Source organism: Pantherophis guttatus, chromosome 9 (assembly GCF_059756535.1).
Source record: "Pantherophis guttatus breed Tessera chromosome 9, ASM5975653v1, whole genome shotgun sequence".
NCBI lineage: Eukaryota > Metazoa > Chordata > Lepidosauria > Squamata > Colubridae > Pantherophis > Pantherophis guttatus.
In genome coordinates this window covers 6404176-6427662 of record NC_142071.1, presented here as the reverse complement: position 1 = coordinate 6427662, position 23487 = coordinate 6404176, and the positions used below count along the sequence as shown (strand labels likewise).

General features: G+C 42.8%; 1 protein-coding gene across 7 annotated transcripts in view; it reads left to right on the top strand.

Annotated features, from left to right (window-relative positions):
- Positions 1-23487, top strand: part of FGFR1 (fibroblast growth factor receptor 1) — a 127615-nt gene that overhangs the window by 31971 nt on the left and 72157 nt on the right. For all 7 annotated transcript variants that reach the window (XM_060693598.2, XM_087875896.1, XM_060693597.2 and 4 more), the window contains exon 2: positions 3770-3977. In XM_060693598.2, the coding sequence (XP_060549581.1) occupies positions 3887-3977 (91 nt within the window). In that variant the 5' untranslated portion in view covers positions 3770-3886. The remainder of the gene's footprint in view (positions 1-3769; positions 3978-23487) is intronic.

The window sequence follows — 23487 nt, the reverse complement described above, 5'->3', positions numbered from 1 at the left end:
GTGTGCATGCGTACCAGAAACCCAGAATAATAGCTGGCTCAAACCGGAAGTTCAGTATGTTGAAACCGGAAGTTCATTTTTGGGCGCACACATGCGCCCTGGTCAGCTCCTCTTCCGGGTTTTGGCCCAGAGGCACACATGCTTCCTTTTCAGCACTCAGTGCCAAAAAAGGTTAACCATCACTGCCATAGAACATAGAATTATAGGGTTGGATATAGCTTCCTTCTTTCCTTCCTTCCTTCCTTCCTTCCTTCCATCCATCCATCCATCCATCCATCCAGTTATTTCTTGAAGGATTGTGATCAGGGTGGATTTGATTTAAATCGAGTTGATTTAAATCACAATTTAAATCTTGATTTAAATCACTAGTAAAAAGGCTTGATTTAAATCAACTTGATTTAAATCATAATTTTTAAAGAGCAACTGTCATCTCTGCTACTCCTTTGACCCACTGTTGACTCACCGATAGTCCCAATGTTGCAGAATATACAGCCTCATGCTAAATAACTAAGCTGCATTTCATGCTGAATAAACTAAATTCTTTATGTATCTTAAATAGAAAACTACCTTACGATAGATTTTTACCCCCAAAGTTTTTTATTAAAATAAATTCGATAAAAATTAAAAAAATCCAATTTAAATTTTAAAAAATCTGATTTTTTAAAAAAAATTTTTTTAAAAATCATTGATTTTTATCCACCCTGATTGTGATTATTTTTTAAAATACAGGCATGATTCTAACTGTTGGGTTAATCTTACCTCTTGCCTTTTTTTTTTTTTTTGGACAGATGTTTTATTGTATTATTGAAGTGTTTTCTCCCAGCAAAGTTTTGTGAGTTTTGGAAGCCGCTCAAATGTGCAAAGGGACATTCAGAACATTTTGAAGGGGATGAAATTACCGTGTTTTCCCCGAAAATAAGACCCTGTCTTATATTTTTTTGAACTCCGAAATAAGCACTTGGCCTTATTTTCAGGGAGGTCTTATTATTTTGGGGCACGTGGAGCAAGACGGGGCTCCTCTTGCCGTTTTACCTAATTTCCAGCTCTGTCTCCCTAACCCTAACCAGAGGAAATGGTGGGGACCGCCTGCGTATGTGGTTTAATATTTTCAGGGAGGTCTTATTTTTGGAAGGGCTTATTTTCGGGGCGGGTATTTTAGCGCATCCACTCAAAAGCCCGATTGCAGGGGTGGGTTCTAAATTTTTTTACTACCGGTTCTGTGGGCGTAGCTTATTTTGTGGGTGTGGCTTGGAGGTCATGTGACTAGGTGGGTGTGGCTAGCTGGTCAGAGTCATTTCTGGAAGGTCCTCGCACTTATGACCAGTCCTCATACTTACGACCCGACTTATTTGTTTGCTTTTAACACTGGTCAGCTGTAGGGCGGCCCTTTGAAGCCCCACGGCAAGAGTTTGAACAGTTTTTTTCCCTCTAGTCATCAGCTGGGACTCAGGAGGCAGCAATAGATTGGGGGTGGGACCAAATAAAAGGTAATAATAATGTGGGTAGGGGGGGAGGGCGGGGGGAGAACCGGTTCGGTGGCGTCATATCGTCACCGCTACCGACTCGGCCAAACCGGACCGAACCAGGAGGAACCCACCACTGCCCGATTGGGCTTATTATCGGGGGATGTCTTATTTTCAGGGAAACAGGGTAATGTCCTCTCAGAGCTACCAACATGGCACAAGCAGTAGTACCCTGTTTCCCCGAAAATAAGACCTCCCCTGATAATAAGCCCAATCGGGCTTTTGAGCGCATGGCAATAAGGCCAAGCGCTTATTTCAGGGTTCAAAAAAATAGAAGACAGGGTCTTATTTTCGGGAAAACATGGTCTCTTTTTTACGCTGAGTGAAGGAGCACTTCCCTTTTTAAAAAAAATATATGATTCTTTAGTGCTATTTTTGAAATCAGTAGTTTATGGAGTTGCATTTAATTGGCTGGCTTTGTTGTTTATTTTTGTATTCTACTAATCAGGTGTCTTCATTCCTCCGTGAATTGTTAACAGGTTTTCTGTAGGTTAAAAATTGTGAGAATAAAGGGCAAATTTGATCTTGCAAGTCACTGTTTTGGCAGGTTGCTCCTCGATTTTTTTGCAACTTCTGCTCGGTGTAATACTTTGGCCATCAGATGACTTCTTCCATACTTGGAAGAATCATTAAACCAAGCCGTGGTTGAACATTCCACATTCAAGCAATATCCCTGTAAGTTCCCATCATGAACACAGAGGTAGTTTAAAAATGTTCCCATTTTAAATGTCTGTAGAGATTCTGCATCATCGGTTGTCCCAAAGGTGTTTTTTTTCAAAAGGCAACTGAACTTTCTTTTTCTCTTTATAGGAAGTTAGCACCCACCCAGTGGTGAAATCCAATTTTTTTTACTACTGGTTTTGTGGGCGTGGCTTGGTGGGCGTGATGTGGCTTGCTTGGCATGGCAGAGGAAGGATATTGAAAAATCTCCATTCCCTCCCCACTCCAGGGGAAGGATACTGCAAAATCGCCATTCCCTCTCTATTCCTGGGGGAAGGATATTGCAAAATCTCCATTCCCACCCCACTCGGGGGCCAGCCAGAGGTGGTATTTGCCGGTTCTCCGAACTGCTCAAAATTTCCGCTACCGGTTCTCCGAACTGCTCAAAATTTCCACTACCGGTTCTCCGAACTGCTCAAAATTTCCACTACCGGTTCTCCGAACTGCTCAAAATTTCCGCTACCGGTTCTCCGAACTGCTCAAAATTTCCGCTACCGGTTCTCCAAACTGCTCAAAATTTCCGCTACCGGTTCTCTAGAACCTGTCATAACCTACTGGATTTCACCCCTGCACCCACCCGTCTCCTAGGAAAATGAGTTATTTTAAGAAATATTAAAAGGGCAGAATATTTCCCCTAAAAGGGAGGCAGAAACTCAGCCCCCACCCCCATTTGTCAATGGGCCATTAAAGCCTGGGCCAGTCTATTCTACATAACAAAGATTTACCTCCTTCAGGCAGAGCCATAGTAGGAATTGCCCAAAGCTCTTTCATTACATCGTCACCCAGCAAGAGTCAACCAAGCTTGGGACTCAAATACACAGCCTACAGAGTTGCCCCTGCATGGCCCCATGGGAGTCTCACAACCAATCAGAATACAAGCTCAAATTCAAAATCCCAGAGAGAGCATAAAACCCAGGCACTCTCAGCATCTCTGCTCTTTTTTCCCCCCAGGACCTCAAACCATGTGGTCCTGTCCACCATTAAAAACCACGATGGTAGCAGATCCATCCAACGATGATATGCTACCATAGTGTGTGGAGTTGCTACCATTGTGCTATCATCGTTGGATGGATCTGCTACCATCGTGGTTTGTGAACCAGAGTGAGCTTGTTATTCTAACCAACTACTGTTTGTGTGGTAAGAAGATTTTTGTATCACTGGACTGATTTAACTGGCAAAGACTTGGATTGATTTAATGACTATGAAATTGTTTTTTCACTATAAAGTAAACTTTTTGATAAACCAGTTTGCACATCTCTTATTCATTGCTCTCAGCAACATTTCTCTGTGCTCTACACTCTGCTGGTTGGTAACACAACAACAATATCCTTAACACTAAGTATCTAGTGTTGTGCCTACAAAACATCTGTTAATCCTTAACAATACACAGGACACAAAGGATCTTAAATTAGGGGTCCTAATTGAAATATTGGAAGTATTTACATTTTGGTTTTTAAAAAAAAAAAAAAAATCTGGTGCATTTAACTTATTTCTCTCTCTCTCTCTCTCCCTCTCCTCCTCTTTAGATTAGCTGAAGACCTTCACTTTAAGGAAGAAGGAAACGATTCTGTGTTGGCCAGCAAACATCCAAGCCCTCATGGATTCTGAGAACTCTGTTGCTGACCAGTAGCAGGAGAAGTGGGATGTTTACGTGGAAGTGTCTTATTTTGGGGGCTGTGCTGGTCATAGCCACGCTGTCCACTGCAAGACCAGCGCAGACCTTGCCAGAACAAGGTAGGAGCATCATCTGCCTTATTCATGGTCATTCGTTTTGTTTCCATTCTTACGTGTTCGACAGCCGTGATGCTGGTTAATGGGAAGAATCTTACCGGAGTTAGTTTTCTGCCAAACATATATCCCAGGAGAACTGCATGGAACTGTCGTAATTTCTCAGCAGGAAAAATATTTTATTGGGTGTGTGTCGTAGTATATCAGTCCAAGATATTTTCTTCAACAGAGAGGAGGGGTGGGGATGGGGAAGGAATCTCTTCCTCCTATTCATGAAAGCTGGCAGAAAGCTGGTTTCCACTTTGTGTGTTCTCTACTGGCTGTGTGACCTGTGAAGGATTGGCCATGTCAGATATACAAGGCAACCTGGTTTTCCGGTCTTTGCAAATCTCCAAACTGAAGAAAGAGAGTTAGGGGGAGAAGTATCAAAAATAATGAGGATAGGATAGGATAGGATAGGATAGGATAGGATAGGATAGGATAGGATAGGATAGGATAGGATAGGATAGGATAGGATAGAATAGAGACTACAAAATAGAGAATGGAAGAGAATTAGAATAGAATAAGGAAGAGGATACAGAATAGGATAGGATAGGACAGGATAGGACAGAATAAGAAACAGAACAGAACAGAACAGAATAGAATAGAATAGAGAATAGACTACAAAGTAGAGAATGGAATAGAATTAGAATAGAATAAGGAAGAGGATACAGGACAGGACAGGACAGGACAGAATAAGAAACAGAATAGAACAGAACAGAATAGAATAGAGAACAGACTACAAAATAGAGAATGGAATAGAATTAGAATAGAATAAGGAAGAGGATACAGAATAGGATAGGGCAGGGCAGGGCAGGGCAGGATAGAATAAGAAATAGGATAGGACAGGACAGAATAAGAAACAGAATAGAACAGAACAGAATAGAATAGAGAACAGACTACAAAGTAGAGAATGGAATAGAATTAGAATAGAATAAGGAAGAGGATACAGGACAGGACAGGACAGGACAGGACAGAATCAGAAACAGAATAGAACAGAACAGAATAGAATAGAATAGAGAATAGACTACAAAATAGAGAATGGAATAGAATTAGAATAGAATAAGGAAGAAGATACAGAATAGGATAGGACAGGACAGGACAGAATAAGGAACAGAACAGAACAGAATAGAATAGAATAGAAGATGGGAAAGAATAGAAGATGGGATAGGATGGGAATTCTTTATTGGCCAAGTGTGATTGGACACACAAGGAATTTGTCTTCGGTGCATATGCTCTCAGTGTACATAAAAAATACATTCATCAAGAATCATAAAATACAACACTTAGTGATCGTCACAGGGATACTAAATAAGCAATCAAGTCATATTAGGAAATTGAATAAAACAATATAAATCATAAAGATACAAGCAACAAGGTTATAGCCATAAGTGAGGAGAGATAGGTACTAGTACGAATGAGAAGAAGAATAGTAATAGAGTCTTAGTAAATAATTTGATAGTGTTGTAGGAATTAATTGTTTAGCAGAGTGATGGCATGGGGGAGAAAAACTGTTCTTGTGTCTAGTTGTTCTGGTGTGCTCTATAGCGTCGTTTTGAGGGTAGGAGTTGAAACAATTTATGTCCAGGATGTGAGGGGTCTGTAGATATTTTCACAGCCCTCTTTTTGACTGGTACAATATACAGGTTAGGGTTAGAGTTAGTGGACCTTGTCGTTCACACCAGACAGTTTGTTTAATCTTGTCTTATTCAATAGACCACAATTGTCTGAATTCAGGCAATGAGCTAAGCTGTTATAGCATATAAGCCATGTTAGTTGTGTCCATACAACATGTAAATCCAATATAAATCCAGTTTACAGTGTATGAATCACCAAAAAAATACATCCCAATGGCACAATTAATAAAGACATATTCATACAGTGCCATATCCAAACAAATAACCCAGGCTTTTGGTGATGGCCTGAGTCATGTAGCATGCTAAGACGATGGCTACATTCTCACAATCTAATCCCTTTTTACAACTCTCATCCCTTAAGTCAGGGGCGTCCAAACTTGGCAACTTTAAGACTTGTGGACTTCAACAAGCAAAGCTGGCTGAGGAATTCTGGGAGTTGAAGTCCACAAGTCTTAAAGTTGCAAAGTTTGGACACCCCTGACTTAAGTAATTCGGGGTAGAGTTGGGGCGACTGGATGGAGCTGAGCACTTACTGGCTGGATGCCCTTCCTGACACCAGGTGGAGTTCGCAGCAGATTTTTTTTTTTTCTTTGCGCCTGGGGAGAGAGAAATATCTGCCGCTACCTAGGATTGAACTCTCAACCTTCTGAACGGGAGGCGATTAGCTTCAACGCTAGGCCACCACGCCGCTCATTCTCACAACCTACTGATCCACAAAACACCCAACTCAATTTTCACTTGTGGCCTTGCCCCCCTGTATGTCCCATTTTTGGTTTGGAACAATTGCTTTTCTTCCCGGGCAAGTTTCTGTAAGATTTTATGTCAGAAGCTGGCAACAGATGGATGTTGTTATTGTACAAGAGAGAATTATTCCACGGTGCCAGAAGAAGGTTAAAGCTGCAAATTATGAACTAGAATAAATATTCTTTCAAGTTGAAGCCGGTGGCTCGATCAGAAGCAAGCCAAAAGGACAAGGAATAGTTTCTTTTATTTGTACTTCAAAGATATCACTCTGATGTGGAACCATCTTACACATCTGTATTCTTTTCTGTTATTTGAAGCATACTAAGGCCTGTCTCAATATTTATGCACTGCCCTTTTGGCTGCAGCATTTTTCCGCCAACCTGCAAAAGGACATTTTCTCATGGCAACTGCAAAAATTAAAAACAAACCTCAGGATCTTAAAAAGCATGTTTGAGCCCCAGGCAGCATTCCACATTAGCTTATCAAAACAAAAAGGCAGACTTTGAATGATTAATTGCCGAGCTCCTTATCATCCAAAGCAATCTGTTAATGCTTTCGAAAGAGTAATCTACGCTGGATTGGGTAGCAATGTTCGGAAAGCGGGAAAAGAAATAGGAAAGTTACAGCACAACAATAACAGTTATTGAAAGATAACTAGGAGAACGAAGTTTAAGATGAAAGTTCGTCCCATTTCTTGTATCAACCACTCCCTTATGAAAAGTTGTCATTTTGCTAAATGTGCAACGGTTAGTTTCCAGGGTCACAATACGATTTGTGGGCTAATACCTTACGGGAATGAAGGTAAATATAAGTGTCCCAGGATAATGTTGCAGGATCTAGCCATCGACACCCTAATCAACTCCTAAAAACTACACAAGTCAGAAATCCATATAAATAAAACACACAGAACAGCACACATATTCTGGACAGAGAGAGAAGTGTTGTGGCCAGCCAGCGGCCAGCGGAGTTGGTGGCAGATTCAGACAGTGAGGAGGCTGGGGAGGAACATGGGCCAGTCCTGGAGTCTGGGGAAGGCTCTGCGTCGGAGGCAGAGATGGGACCAGGGCCGTCTGACAGTTGTCAGCTGCCTTCGGAGTCGGACATCAGTGAGGCAGAAGAACAGCTGAAGCCTGTTCCCAGTGTGCGCATGCACAGAGCTGCCAGGAGAAGGGAACAGCTAAGGAACAAGGGTCAACTCAGGAGTAAAGCCACAGATAGACGGTGAATGGCCCCTCCCCTAGGGAATAAAGAGGAGCGAAAGGGGAGTGGAGTTTACAGGAGACAATTAGTTCGCTTAATTGGTTTGTGACTCTCCTAGACTCTTTGCCAAGTTTTGAAGATATCGGCCTGGCAGCTCTCCAAGCCAGATAAGGTCTGTGACTGTAAATTCTCCCTTGAAAGACGTTGCTGGATGTGAATGAGAGGAATTCACAGTAACTTAATAAACAGGGTTTTTTGTCGGGACAAGGAGTCTGCTTCATGCTCTTGGGAAGCCTAGGTCAGAACAAGAAGTTCCTTGAGGATGAGTTCCCGCACAAGCCCCAAAGCTTGGAAGAATAAACCCTTGGTCCTGGTGGCCGACTCAGACTGGATCCTGCTAACATTTTAATTACAGGAGGCAACCAAAATTGTTTTGCTTTTTCCTGGATGGATTGCACAATCCCAGAGGGACATCTGAATGGGCCCCTTTCTTTATTTCAGTTACAGAAGGAAAGGAAAAGCACTGTCATTCCACCAAAAAAACCCCAAAACTAATCTTAATTGGATCGTGGGTATAAAAGTTCTCTACATTTAGCATCACTCTGTGATGGACCTATTTAGGTAGGTTTCAGGATGTGAACACTTAACAATACAGAGAGGCAGGGAGGGAAAAGCTGCATCTTTCATCCCTAAAGGCTCAGCTTGGACACCTCCTGTGGTTAACCTTCAGCTTTATGGAAATGGCAAATTAGCTGCTTTGCAATTTTGCCTCCAGCAGAGCTAACAGAATGTGGCTGGTGCTTTAATTCGTTAGGCGCTGACTCAGCTTGATATAAGTGCCCAACCACGATTTATTACAGCCTACGATAGCCTTTGGCGATCACAGAATTTAGCATCCGCGCACCAGGGGTGCTATTCAGCAGGTTCTGACAGGTTCTGGCGAACCAGTAGCGGAAAATTTGAGTAGTTCAGAGAACTGGCAAATACCACCTCTGGCTGGCCCACGAATGAGGTGGGAATGGAGATTTTGCAATATCCTTCCCCCAGGAGTGGGGAGGGAATGGGGATTTTGTAATATCCTTCCCCCAGGAGTGCAGAGGGAATGGGAATTTTGCAATATCCTTCCCCCAGGAGTGGGGTGGGAATGGAGATTTGCAATATCCTTCCCCCAGGAGTGGGGAGGGAATGGGGATTTTGCAATATCCTTCTCCCAGGAGTGGGGAGGGAATGGGGATTTTGCAGTATCCTTCCCCTGGAGTGGGGTGAGAATGAAGATTTTGCAATATCCTTCCCCCAGGAGTGGGGTGGGAATGAAGATTTTGCAATATCCTTCCCCCAGGAGTGGGGAGGGAATGGGGATTTTGCAGTATGCTTCCCCTGCCATGCCCACCAAGCCACACCCACAGAACCGGTAGTAAAAAAAATTCCACCACTGCGGTGCACCCAATCCGTCCTGATGTCCACCTTTGAATGTCAACTCTAGAGGACACGATTTGCAAGCCGAGACATCTGGATTTGGTTGTAGAAGACTGTTAATAACATTTGCACTCTATGGAATCCATTCTCCGTCTTGATCATTTCTTCCTAAAATAAAGACCGTTAGTCCAAGTGATGAAGGGGGGAAAAAAAACATTTACGTGCAATGGTATTTGGGCTGCTCAAATTCCCAAAGCATTAAAACAAAAGGAACCATTTTATATAGAGTTTCCAACGATTGCACATATATCCTGTCACTGAGATATCAATTGATCCACCAGTTCCTTTGATTGACGGTGTACGTATTTAGAATAGAAGCCCAAGATTCTAGATTAGGAAAGTATACGAACATCTTGTTGGTCTCTCAGATGTATCATAACCTTGACTAACATGGATTTATTATTATTTTTTTTAATATGTGTAGATTATCTGGATTTTAACTGCAAGAAAATTGAAACTTCAAATCAGAACTTTTTAAAAAAGAAATTAGAGCTAGTAGAACAGCACTTCCAAATAACAGGAGTTCAAATAGCATCGGTGTACAAGCAGTAGTTTATCCTCATATTCTATTGATGGCTATAAAGGTGATGAGTAAAGCAGTGGTGGGTTGCAAAAATTTTTACTATTGGTTCTGAGGGTGTGGCTTAGTGGGCATGGCAGGGGAAGGATGCTGTAAAATCTCCATTCCCACCTCACTTCAGGGGAAGGTTACTGTAAAATCTCCATTCCCTCCTCACTCCAGGGGAAGGATACTGTAAAATGTCCTTTCCCTCCCCACTCCAGGAGAAGGTTACTGTAAAATCTACATTCCTACCCCAATCCAGGAGAAGGTTACTGTAAAATCTCCATTCCTACCCCACTCCAGGGGAAGGATACTGTAAAATCTCCATTCCTACCCCACTCCAGGAGAAGGTTACTGTAAAATCTCCATTCTCACCCCAATCCAGGGGAAGGTTACTGTAAAATCTACATTCCCACCCCACTCCAGGGGAAGGATACTGTAAAATCTCCATTCCTACCCCACTCCAGGAGAAGGTTACTGCAAAATCCCCATTTCCTCCCAATCAGCTGGGACTCAGGAGGCAGAGAATAGATGGGGGCGGGGCCAGTCAGAATTTTTACTACCAGTTCTCCGAACTACTCAAAATTTCCGCTACCGGTTCTCCAGAACTGGTCAGAACCTGCTGAAACCCCACCTCTGGAGTAAAGCAATCTGGGAGAAATTTGGTACTTTTCATTGGCAACTTGTTTCTCAGAAATGAGTCAGTGAAGCTCATTAAATCTAGAGCTGAATGCAAACCTTTACAAGACACACTCCCCAAATTTAGATGTAAAGAAGAATTCATTGGTTAAACTGTAATTTATACTTTCAGAGTATAACACACAGAGAACACAAGTTTGGGGTTTGCTTTATTTTATTGTTATTGTTGTTGTTTTGTGTCTTTGAATCAGAATTGACTCCTGGCGACGCCTTGGCAAGTTCTTCAGGTTTTTTTTGACAAGGTTTCAGAAGTGGTTTGCCATTGCCTTTTTCTTAAGAGCTGAGGTAAAATGACAGGCCCAAGATTACCCAGCTGGCTTTGTGCCTAATGTGGATCTAGAATTAATATGACGGTAACAGAGTTGGAAGGGAATTTGGAGGTCATCTAGTCCAACCCCCTGGTCACGCAGGAGACCTGTACTAGGGATTCGAACCGCCGAACTGTCAACCTTTCTAGCCCAGTGCCTTAACCACTACACCAATCTGGCTCTCTTAAGTGGTGAAAACTTGCCTACAGAGGTGTGTGAAAATTTCCACGCTGATCCTCTGAGGAAACATAACAGAGAACATAGAATTATTAGGTTAGAAGGGACTTCGGAGGTCTTCTAGTCAACCCCCCTGTTCAAGGAGCCTTACACCAGTCAAATAGTTATCCAATCTGTTTTTGAAAATCTCCAGCAATGGAGCATCCACAACTCCGGGAGGCAAGTTATCCCATGGATTAATTGTCAGAAAATTGTGATCTCTTGAACAAAGTTTCCACCCATTAACATCGCTTAATAAGGGAATTAGCCCAAAGGTTAGAAACCGAATAAAACTGCAATTATTTTTCCCATATCTCAAATCACAGGTATGACTGAAGGGCAGGCTCGGCTTTTTCTGTGCTGTGCCAGTATTAGCTGGATTCTTGAACCTGACTATATTCTCTTTCAATAGGGTTATTTTTTAACTGCATTGATTTATTGTTATATTCTTAGCACCCCCGTACAACGACTTTGTTTTTACAGGGGACTTGAGTTTGCCTAGATAGTGCTTAGATTTCTGAGACAGGAAAAAAATATTTTTAAAGTGTTTACACATCAGGCTATTCCCCCCCCCCCCCATATCAGTACAAAGTATATATAGCTCAGAGGTGGCTGTTATTGGTTCTTGGCATTCGCAAAGCTCTGGACTCAGTCTAACTAAGCTCAGAGAACACCAAGAACCTAATAGACCAATGTTTCTCAATCTTTGTTGTGGCCCGCCAGCGGCCTGTGCAGCTAGTAGTTGATTCCGACAGCGAGGAGGCTGGTGTGGTGCTGCGCCAGCAGCCTGTGCAGCTGACACTCGAGTCAGACAATGAGGAGGCTGGAGAAGATGTGGTGCCAGAGGCGGGGATTCAGCCAGGGCCTTCAGAACCTCCAGAAGCTCCCATAAGTGAAGAGGAAGAAGAGGAGGAGCCTCTTCTCAATGCATGAGCGCGCAGAGCTGTTAAAAGACAGGAGTGGCTCCTCAGGAAGAGGTCTCCTCGAGAGTAAGGCTTGGGGCTAATTGGCCACTCCCCTAGCCTATTTAAGGAAGGACTGATGCAATTTGCAGGAAACAACTTCGTTCAAATACCTTCGCGTCTTGATTCGAGAAACGTTTTGATTCGGCTCTTGTTTCTCTCTTATCAGTTTTCCTGCAAATTGCTTCTGGGCATTCTGCCAACCACAGTAAGATTACGGTTATCTGAAATACTGAGAACTGAGTTATTGTTCTTTGAATTCTTGTCGGCTGTTAATGAAGTTAAATTAACAGCCCTTGTTCAGAAAAGACTGATTTAAAATTGTACTTGTGTGTGCTGCGTTCTTTGGGGTCCGTAGCTGGGACAGAACAACCTTGGGAGCTTTCAGAAACTTCAACTCCCAGAATTCTCTTCATGGCTGGCTGGAGAATTCTGGGTGTTGAAGTCCACACGTCATAAAGAGCTCAAGGTTGAGAAATACTGATACAGACCGATCTCTGGGGAGATCCCCAAAATCAGTCTCTGGGATCTGAACACCTCTATTGGATGATGTCGGCAGTCTGGTTTGATTCTTTCCATCAATTCTTGTGGGAATTTTAAAACTGGAAAATAGATACGATCGTCTCCGGAAAGCCATAACAAACCCACTTGTCAGCTTTTTGAGGCCGAGACATAGTTTGAAATAATTGCATAACCCCCCAAAAGAGGGTGGATTTGTTGCCCAAAGTGAGCGGTACAACACCTGGGATCCATAAAAAGTTTTATTGTTGGGAAGCTGCATGGGGCCATAATATGTCCCATTTGATTTCAGCATGTTGCATCTTTTTGGCCAAATGTGGCAACTGTCAACAAGCTGCTTTTGTTCCTGTGTGAAATCTGTGGATGTCTTATTGGTAGCTAAAGAAAGAGACTGAGGATGAGTCCCAGCCTTGAAATCCTTCTAGAAGTCCATCAAAACATGCTTGTGCCAACAGGCTGGGGAATCTCAAGGAAATAGTGGTGGCCAATTCTCTCTCCTAGTCTTTTCAATAACAACACACATCATCATCATCCTCTTCTTTTAATTACCCCATAATCCCTTGTTGGGTGAAGCCTGGGCAACGGAATGGAGCCGATGTTTACTGGCCGGATGCCCTTCTTGTCACCAATGCGGAGTTTTGTTCAGCAGATAAATTCTCATCATGCCCAGAGAGAGAAATATCTGCCTCTACCTAGGATCAAACTCACAGCCTCCTGATTGTGAGGCGAGAGCTTTCGCCTCTAGGCCACCTCACTACGCCCTTCGATAACACCACTGATGTTTTTTTTTATTGTAGAATTGGTTTTGTTTATTTCATGGAACCCCTTTTATTGTGTTAGCACCCTGAGTCAGATTTTTCGGAGATGGGCGGCTGTAAGAAATACGACAAAGGAAAAGAATAAATTAAATGCAAATAAACGATGGCAGAGATTCACTTTCCAGTCTGTCTTAGGCAGATTTTTGGGTCAAGTGTGCATTGACACATTGCTGTTCGGTTTGGGTATTTTGCAAACTGAGCCGCGGCACATGAAATCTAAGGATGGGAGGAATTCGGCTCAGCTGAGGGGTGTGCTAAGGGACCAGAGAGCATCGGTGACCGACTGATTTGTTTGATGCTGTGATTAATTACTAGGCTGTGGTTGGGGGAGATGGGAGATGCAAAGAGAAGAAAGCAGTTACTGAACAACCAGGAGGTCAGAGGTCATGCGTAGCAGCTGGGGCATGTTTTTACAACTCCTTTTCCTGGGGGGGGGGAAACAAAAGTATTGCATTTTCCTCCCCCCAACTCCAGCCTTACAAACAAAGGAGAGACCTCTACTCTCTGCCGTAGTCTCTCCCCCCACCTCCATTAAAAATAACTCCTGAGTGACAACAGGACCGATTTAAGCTTGAAAAATCCAATTTGCAGAAAGATTGATTGCAAACTTTTGCCCAACTTACAGAAGGAGGGGGGGGAATGAGGAGGAAGAGGTAATGCAGGTAAAAAAAGAAAAGAGTGCATCCTATGAAGGTGAAAATGAATGAGCCAATTAGCTAGGTAAGGTTTCCTCCATCTCTGCTGAGAATTTTGTTTAAGGCATTATTAAGAATCTGTGTAGGCGAATGGAATGGAATGGAATGGAAGAATGGAATGGAATGGAATGGAATAGAATAGAATAGAATAGAATAGAATAGAATAGAATAGAATAGAATAGAATAGAATAGAATAGAATAGAATAGAATAGAATAGACAGTGGAGTGGAGTGGAGTGGAGTGGAGAGGAGAGGAGAGGAGAGGAGAGGAGAGGAGAGGAGAGGAGAGGAGAGGAGAGGAGAGGAGAGGAGAGGAGGAGAGTAGAACAGAACAACAAAACAGAACAGAACAGAACAGAATAGAATTCTTTATTGGCCAAGTGTGATTGGACACACAAGGACACACTTTGGTGCATATGCTCTCAGTGCACATAAAAAGAAAAGATACATTTGTCAAGAATCATAAGGTACAACACTTAATGATAGTCATAGGGTACAAATAAGCAATCAAATCATATTAAGAAACAGTCAATATAAATCGTAAGGATACCAGCAACAAGGTTACAGTCATACAGTCATAAGTGTATGAAAATCTTTTGGCTGTCCGTGGACTGTGATGAAGATGAGGGTGCCATCCATTCAATCGTGTCCAATTGTCCCAGATCCTATGGACTTATTTTTCTCTCCACATTTTTCCGATCTTTACAGCTTCTTTGAGTTGTTTTATCCTCTGGCTAAGGGACACGGTGGCTCAGTGGCTAAGATGCTGAGCTTGTCGATCGAAAGGTCGGCAGTTCAGCGGTTCGAATCCCTAGTGCGGTGTAACGAGGTGAGCTCCCGTTACTTGTCCTAGCTTCTTCCAACCTAGCAGTTTGAAAGCACGTAAAAAATGCAAGTAGAAAAATAGGGACCACCTTTGGTGGGAAGGTAACAGCGTTCCATGCGCCTTTGGCGTTGAGTCATGTCGGCCACATGACCACAGAGACTTCTTCGGACAGCGCTGGCTCTTTGGCTTTGAAACGGAGATGAGTACCGCCCCCTAGAGTCAGGAATGACTAGCACATACGTGCGAGGGGAACCTTTACCTTTACCTATCCTCTGGCTGATGTGAGCTTTGATGGTGTCACTTTTTACTGCTGATTTCTTCCGAGCCTAATTAACTTTTCCAGTAAGTTTGATCGCATAACATGGCTGAAATAAGTAAAGTGGAATTTTGTGGGTTTTACTTTCAGGTGATATAACTGGCTTTATATGCTCCAATATTTGCTGGATTGCTACCTTTGCTGAATCTGCAGGAGCTTTCTCCAAAACCACACCTCAAACAAATCATCTTTGCTGCGGTCTAATTTTTTCATGGCCCAATGTTGAGTCTGATTTATCTGGCCAACAGAGAAGGCTTAGGGAGGCATGATAGCATCTTCCAATACTTGAAGGGCCAGAAAATACTTAATACTTCCAATACTTAAATGCCAGAAAAGAGGCATTTAATTTAGTCTCCAAAGCACCTGAGGGCAGGACAAGAAGCAATAGATGGAAATTAATCGAGGAGGAGAGAACAAACCTAGAATTAAGGAGGAATTTCCTGGCAGCGAGAACAATTAATCAGTGGAACAGGTTGCCTCCCAGAGTTGTGGGTACTTCATCCCTGGAGGTTTTCAAGACAAGATTTATGATTGGTTAGAAAAGAAATATGAATAAGGATATAGAAATAAAATAGATAGAGAATACATGAGAGAAGACAATTAGAAAAATAGATACCCAGATGATGTCAAGTAAAAGGAGAAAGGGGAGGGAGGGGGCTAAAAGGGAAAAAAGTGAGATATTATAAAAATGTACACAAATGATGAAATAAAAATAAATAATAATTGAACAAGAAACTGAAATGAGAATAAAGATAATTAGAAAATCGGGGCTGCACGAATACCACTTTAGATTGAACTGAAAAGGGAAACAACAGGAGTAGAGAGAGAGGAAGGGAGAGGAGAGGAGAGGAGAGGAGAAAGAAGAAAGGGAAAAGGAGAGGAAGAAAAGGGAGGGGAAAGAGGAGTAGAGGAGAAGGTTAGAAGGGGAGAAGAAGAGAGGAGTGGGGGGAAAAGGAAAGAGAAGGAGAGAAAGAAGACCTGTAAGACCTCCCATCCCTTGGATTTGTGATTACAGTAGTTACTTGGTACTCAACTGCTTTGAAACTCATCGAATTTGGTACTCTGCATATTTTGATGCAAAAAATTTTGTCCCGGTACTCATTGTTTGTTTGGTACTCAATGCACAAGCTATGTGTCAATGTTGGCTGCCTTGTGACTCACTACATTATTCCTTAGAGGGGAAATTCGTTTGATGCTCATTGTTTTTGGTGCTCACTTGTCCCAAAACCAATTAACAATGAGTATTGAGGTATCACTATATATAATTACCTATAGTTCATTCTTCCTGGTTTGTTCAGCCCATCCAGAGGGCATTGGAGTGTCCTCAAATGACACTGAATTCAGAATTGCAGCTGTACTGGGTTTTTTGGATACACACCTATACACTTTAACTCCAGAGAGCAGATGGTACTCTCCCTTACACTCTCTCTGAGGGCAACAACTCTTTTTCAGAACCTTCAATTACTGAAAAATTAAGGAAGTCACCTGAGCTTTGATCTTGGGAGGGGTGGTTTTTTGGGGTAAGATTTACAGGTTTTACATTCAACTTCTGTTCTTTCTATCCACTGAATTCTGAACTTCCGCATTACGATGATTTGGTATGCAATACACTTATAGGCGGGATGCGGTGGCTCAGTGGCTAAGACGCTGAGCTTGTCGATCGAAAGGTCGGCAGTTCAGCAGTTCGAATCCCTAGTGCCGCGTAACAGGGTGAGCTCCCGTGACTTGTCCCAGCTTCTGCCAACCTAGCAGTTCGAAAGCACGTAAAAAATGCAAGTAGAAAAATAGGGACCACCTTTGGTGGGAAGGTAACAGCATTCTGTGAGTCTTTGGCGTTGAGTCATGCCGGCCACATGACCACGGAGACGTCTTCGGACAGCGCTGGCTCTTCGGCTTTGAAACGGAGATGAGCACCGCCCCCTAGAGTCGGAAACGACTAGCACATATGTGCGAGGGGAACCTTTACCTTTACCTAACACATGACAAGACCGTTCTCTTGCTTTCTAATAGGTATGTTTACCAGTAGTAAAAAAAAATTTGAATCCAACACTGGTTATGTCACTTTTTTTTTCAGTTGGCACTGCAACTTTGAACAGTCACTAAATGAATGGTGGCAAATTGAGAATTCTGAACCATTATCTTTTTACAAACAGACAGGAGGGGGAAAAAATCCCCTCATATAACACATTCCATATTTCAACTCTTCCAGCAGAACAAATGCTCGGCAGTCAAACTGAGGAAAAATTATTAGGTTTTTTTTTTCCCCTCCTTTTCTTCTCTATTGCCTCGTAACTACAAAAAAATCAAAACAAAACTTGATATGGGAGACTCTTAATCCCTCCACTTTGGAAAGGCTGTTATTTATGGTGACCTGTGTATGATGGTCATTTCATCCTGTTCTTTTGGTTGATTTATTGTATGGAATTCTTTATTTACTGTTATGTTAGCGTAGTACAGGCTGTTCTGCAGGTCTCTAGCTGAAAAATGCTGAACAAAAGCTGGGTTCATAGCAACATTGGAAAAAGAGGATTTGGTTGGGCAAGAATGGAATAGTTGAGAATAATTTACTATTCATGCGTACCACTTGATAGACAACAATATGTACCCGTAATAAAGACATTTCCAGATCTTTGGCATCCTTAAATTTCTCATTAGAATCATATTAACCAAAACAGCACAACGGATAGTTTGAATAATTTGTAGATATTGGATTTTTTTTTTTTTAGGATATAGTTTCTTTTCTTTACAGTGTGATTTATAGAACGATTTATGACATCGAGATACACATGATACGTAAACATTAGTTTACTAAATTGGTAAAAAAAAGGATCCAGTATTTGGAAGTGGCTTGAATGATTTCTTTTTTTTTTAATCAAGTTTTATTGGTCTCTCCCTCCCCCCACATTCGCCCACATCTTTTTTGAACATTGGCCATATCTTATCTTATACAATTTATCAAATTCAAATACATTTTACTCAATTTTTGCCACAATTTTCTTTTTTTCCCTTTTTTTTAATCATATCTCAATATTTCTTTGCTTACTTATATATACAACATCTTCATTCGCCCTCAAATTCTATTTTTCCTGCTTATTCCTATTTATTCTCTTTTATTTTTTAACAATTCATTCTTTATCTTAATATATTTGTGTTTATTCGGGGTTGCCTTTCTTCCATTTCATCTTTTTTATTGTACAGCAATCTTTCTCCTCCAACCTACCATCTCCCTCTTTTCTTTCTTTCCATTTCTTTCTTCCCCTCCCCTTCTCCTTCTCCTCCTGTCTTCTCCCCTATCTTCCCTTCTCCCCTACTCTAATTTCCCTTCCCTTCCTTCCTCCCTACTCTTCCTTCCCTCTCTTTCCTTCCTCTTCCCTTCCACCTCTCTTCTCCTCATCTCTCTCTATTGCTGTATTCATCTTCGATTTAATATTTTCCACTATGGAGTCCAGGCAACCCTGATCTTCCGTTTATCAAGTATATTTCACACAATTCTTCTTATCTTTTTAAATTATAAACAATATATTTCATCTTATTCTATTTTTCCCTTTAAATTTTTACCCAAACAATCTTCCAATCTTCTTTGGCTTGAATGATTTCAACTGACTAAAATGTGCTTTAAAATTAGCTTTGAAGTCCATGTTTTCAATTTTATGTACGAGTTTCAATTCTGCTAAAAATGAATCTAAAATGTGGTACATTTCTGTTCCTTGCTGCAGAAGAGAAGGAAGGAATGATCCTGGGGCCGAACCTAGCATTTTTGTTTGTTGCCACTCATGCATGTAATCCTAAATTATAGTTTACTGTTACATGCATGTACTTGTCTCCTGATTTACTGTGTACAATATCATTCCATACCTAGCTTTGATAGGCTTCCATATACCGGTAGTTTAATTACAGCCCTTTAACCACCTTTAGCAAACAGAAGCTGAAAAATCAGTAAATGTTTATAATCTTAAAAAGCCTAACCCCTTTGGAAAATTGATCGATGGAGAAAAGAACAAAAATCAATCGCAGATACTATCATAGGGCTTGGATAAAACATCAATCACCTTCATCATCATTACCACTACCATAATCCCCATCACCCTGCTTTCTGGAATTAAGGAGAAAATTCCTAATGGTTAGAGCAGGTGTCTGCAACCTGCGGCTCCGGAGCTGCATTTGGGCTCTTTGGGGCCTCTGCTGTGGCTCCCTGTTGGATGATCCCACCACTGGCTGGCCCCACCCCTCACCCTCCCCTCCCAGTCACTCCTCACCTGGCCTGAGAAGGTAAGGGCGATGGCAGGGGATGGAGAAACAGTCAGGGCAGAGACAGAGAGATACAGAGAGAGGGGGGGGAGAGAGACATAGATAGAGAGGGGGAGAGAGAGAGAGAGAGAGAGATATATTAAATTAAAAGACGCTTGCTCCTGGGGAGGAAAGCTATGGCAAATCTAGACAGCATACTAAAAAGCAGAGACATCACCCTGCCAACAAAAGTGCGTATAGTCAAGGCTACGGTTTTCCCAGTTGCAATGTCTGGCTGTGAAAGTTGGACCCTAAGAAAGGCTGAGTGCCAAAGAATGGAGGCCTTTGAACTCTGGTGCTGGAGAAGATTCCTGCGAGTCCCTTGGACTGCAAGGCGATCCAACCGGTCAGTCCTAGAGGAGATCAACCCTGACGGCTCCTTAGAAGGCCAGATCTTGAAGATGAAACTCAAATGCTTTGGCCACCTAATGAGAAGGAAGGACTCCCTGGAGAAGAGCCTAATGCTGGGAAAGATGGAGGGCAAAAGAAGAAGGAGATGACAGAGAACGAGGTGGCTGGATGGAGTCACTGAAGCAGTAGGCATGAGCTTAAATGGACTCTGGGGTATGGTAGAGGACAGGAAGGCCTGGAGGAACGTTGTCCATGGGGTCTCGATGGGTCGGACAGGACTTCGCAACTAACAACAACAACTTTCAGACTTGCAAGATTCTGTTCATGTAGCCTTACAATGAAGTGGAATTCATTCATCTAACTGCGTTTCCTGGCTGGGTTAACCCAGCAGGGCTGACAGTTTTCTTCTCCGCCCTCAATATGCTGAGATTCTAATATAATATATTATTATAATCTATATGAGGTTTCTTGAGGCAGGAGATACGGATGCTTTCATGCAGACTTCATCCTGAATTCCAATTTAGAAGGGGAAAATAAACCAGTAGGTTCTTTAACTAAGCTATGGCCTGTCCACTTTCAGTTTTAGCGTAGCAGCAGGATGCTATTTTAATAAGTAATCCTCAGGTTTTGGAAACGGCAACGTCTCTAATGATTTGTGGGCGAGAATTAGAGAGATTTGGGAACATTGAGTTATCCAGGGACAAGACCCAGCAAAATCAGCTCCCTGGCACTGAGAAGCCTGACAGGCTCCACACAGTCTCAGATTTCCAGTCAGAAAGGATGTTGCCTTTCAGTTCATATAATCATCTTTTAGCCGGCATTCCTTTTCGGAGGGAAAACAAAATAGTGAATATTTCTCAAATTATCTTTGACCAGGTCTTTGTGCAGGAATATTTGTACCTTGGAAAAGTTTTGCAATAAAACCCCCAATTACAAAAAAGGTTGTCTTTGCAGGACTCATCCAAGGCTAATTTAACTAGTTGTCCGTAATTTAATTAATCAACCCAATTTTCTATTAAGTGTAAAGGTAAAGGTTCCCCTCGCACACTGGGGATTCGAACCGCTGAACTGCCGACCTTTCGATCAACAAGCTCCCTTACTGTCATGTGTTAGACACCACTTAAAAGGACCCCTTCTGTTCTGATCACGTGTGCAAGGCAGCGTGTGGTAGGTTTTGATTTTCCATGTTCCGCAACCTGATGCTCTCCAGATGCATTCGGGAGTTCGGGAAGCACCATCGTGACCCATCCAGAGTCAAGATGGTAGAGAGGTTTCTCTATAACCAGTGGCGAGAGGAAGGATCCCCAAAATGAGGCAATGCTGAGGAAGAACTTAGCTTCATCGGGTGACACAGTGGTCGGAATGCAGTATTGCAGGCAGACTCTGCCCACTGCCAGGAGTTCGATCCTGACCGGCTCAAGGTTGACTCAGCATTCCGAAGTTGGTAAAATAAGGACCCAGATTGTTGGGGGGGGGCAATATGCTGACATTTGTAAACCACTCAAAGAGTGCCGTAAAGCACTATGGTGTATAAGTCTTAAGTGCGATTGTTATTGCTGTCTGAACCACACTCGTCCCACTGTGCTTGTAGCTTTCATTCTGGTCTAGCGATCGCCACCTTCCGATGCTAGTGAACACAACATGTGAGGAAATGACTATTATCTAACTTGTTGGGTTGGCAATATATAAACCATCAATGTAGCTTTAAGACTACTGTATTGCATCATACTGTGTCCTGATTGGTTAGCTCTGTAGCCAATGTCCTTAAGAGGGAGTAAGAAACATGGTTTGTTCTCTATGCTGTTCTTGCTCTCTGATATCTCTGTATGCTACTGTTTAAAATCCAGAAGAACTGTTTATTGTGAATGACTACAATGACTGGTAAGAAGACTTTGTTATTGGATTATCCCTGGACTGTCGTTTTGGCTATCTCCTGCTTTATATGTGTATGACCTGGACTGTTTATCGGACTGTACCTTACTATTTCCTGAAAGTAAACACAACTCAGTGTATCTGTGTGTTGCCTGTGTTTATTCGTAACTAGTCTCGATCGCTTTCATGTGCACACCCTTGCTACTCAAGGGTTACTCTGCGAATTCCTTAACACAACAGGTTGCCCCTCCATGTATCTTTGAGGGCATTGAACATCTTTGTTAACTTTTGGCTTTAATAAGCTGGAAAAACTCGGACTGGGTTTGGGGTCCGGCTTGGGAGAACGAAGGGAGCGTTGTCGTTTAGAGAAGGAATAAGGAGCAACTTCAGCTGCTGCCCACCGGTACCCCTCCCACCCGCTCAGCGGTCCCGAGTTCAGCCACTGAGACTGTTTGCCAAAATAAGAAACAGACTTTGCACAAACGGCTTCCGTGTAACAGGATGGAGAGAAAGCGATGACTAATACCTTCGGCGCACCACCCCGGCAGAACTGATCCTCGCCAGCCTTCAAGAAAGGCCAATTAGAAAGGGGTTTCCCCCCTCCTCTTCCTCTTCCCCCACCCCAGATAAAAAGAGACTGATCCCCAGAGGCCCAACTAAGCACTTCCTGTTGGGATTAAGGGATCTGAGGTGGCGGTGTGTACATGCGCACATGCGCACGAATGCACATACATTCATTCTCTCTCTCTCTCCCTCCTTCCCTCCCTCTCTCTCTCTCTCTCTCTCTCTTTTCAGGAAATACCTTTAGTAAGCCCTGGTGGTGTTTCTATGGCAACCGCAGAGGGGACCTGCTGATCTCAGGCATTCCGTTTTCTTTTGTTTTTTTATTGTCCTGGGCTTCCTTTTGTGGCTCTGCATCTGCAGGGCTGGCCAATAAGTACCATTTGCCCTTTGGGGGGAAAGGCTCTGAATGTAAATGCAATTAATAAAAAAAAAAAACTAGCAAACATTCAGAGGGACTCCTCCTGCACAGGACTGTTTGCATGCAACACCTCCCCTCCCTCCATTTAGGGACCCCTCCGAACATCCAAGCAGTAAAGGTTAATCCAGCTGCTGTTCCCCTCCTCCCACTTGCAGATTTCCTGCTTCAAGGCCCAGCTCCCTGTGTCCACCTGGAGCTGGGTTTTGGCAAGCAGGAGGAAGAACTACTACTACTGCTTCTTCTTCTTCTTCTTCTTCTTCTTCTTCTTCTTCTTCTTCTTCTTCTTCTTCTTCTTCTTCTTCTTCTTCTTCTTCTTCTTCTTCTTCTTCTTCTTCTTCTTCTTCTTCTTCCTTTCCTCCTCCTCTTCCTCTCTTTCTTCTTCCTCTTCTTCTTCTTCTTCTCCTCCTCCTCTTCCTCCTCCTTCTTCTTCTCCTTCTCCTTCTTCTCCTTCTCCTTTTCCTCCTCCTCCTCCTCCTCCTCCTCTTCCTTTCTTCCTCTTCTTCCTCTTCTTCCTCTTCTTGTTCTTCTCCTTCTCCTCCTCCTCCTCCTCTTCCTCTTCCTTTCTTCCTCTTCTTCTTCCTCTTCTTCCTCTTCTCCTTCTTCTCTTCCTCCTCCTCCTCCTCCTCTTCCTTTCTTCCTCTTCTTCCTCTTCTTGTTCTTCTCCTTCTCTTTTTCTTCTTGGTCTTCTTCCTTCTCCTCCTCCTCCTGTTCTTTTTCTTCCACCTTCCCCTTTTTTTCTTCTTCCTCCTTCTCCTCCTTCCACTTCCTCCCCTTCCCCCTCCTCCCCCCTCCTCCTCCTCCTCCTCTTCTCCTTCTCCTCCTCCTTCTTCTCCTTCTCCATCTCCGCCTCCTCCTTCCTCTTCTTCTTCTTCTCCTTCTCCTCCTCCCCTCCCCCTCCTCCTTCCCCTCCCCCTCCCCAAATCTAAGAAGCTGTAGGTTTGCCCTTTGTCCTTGCCTTCCCTACCTAAATTTAGGGTTTCATTTCATTTCAAAGTTGCATTTTAAAAA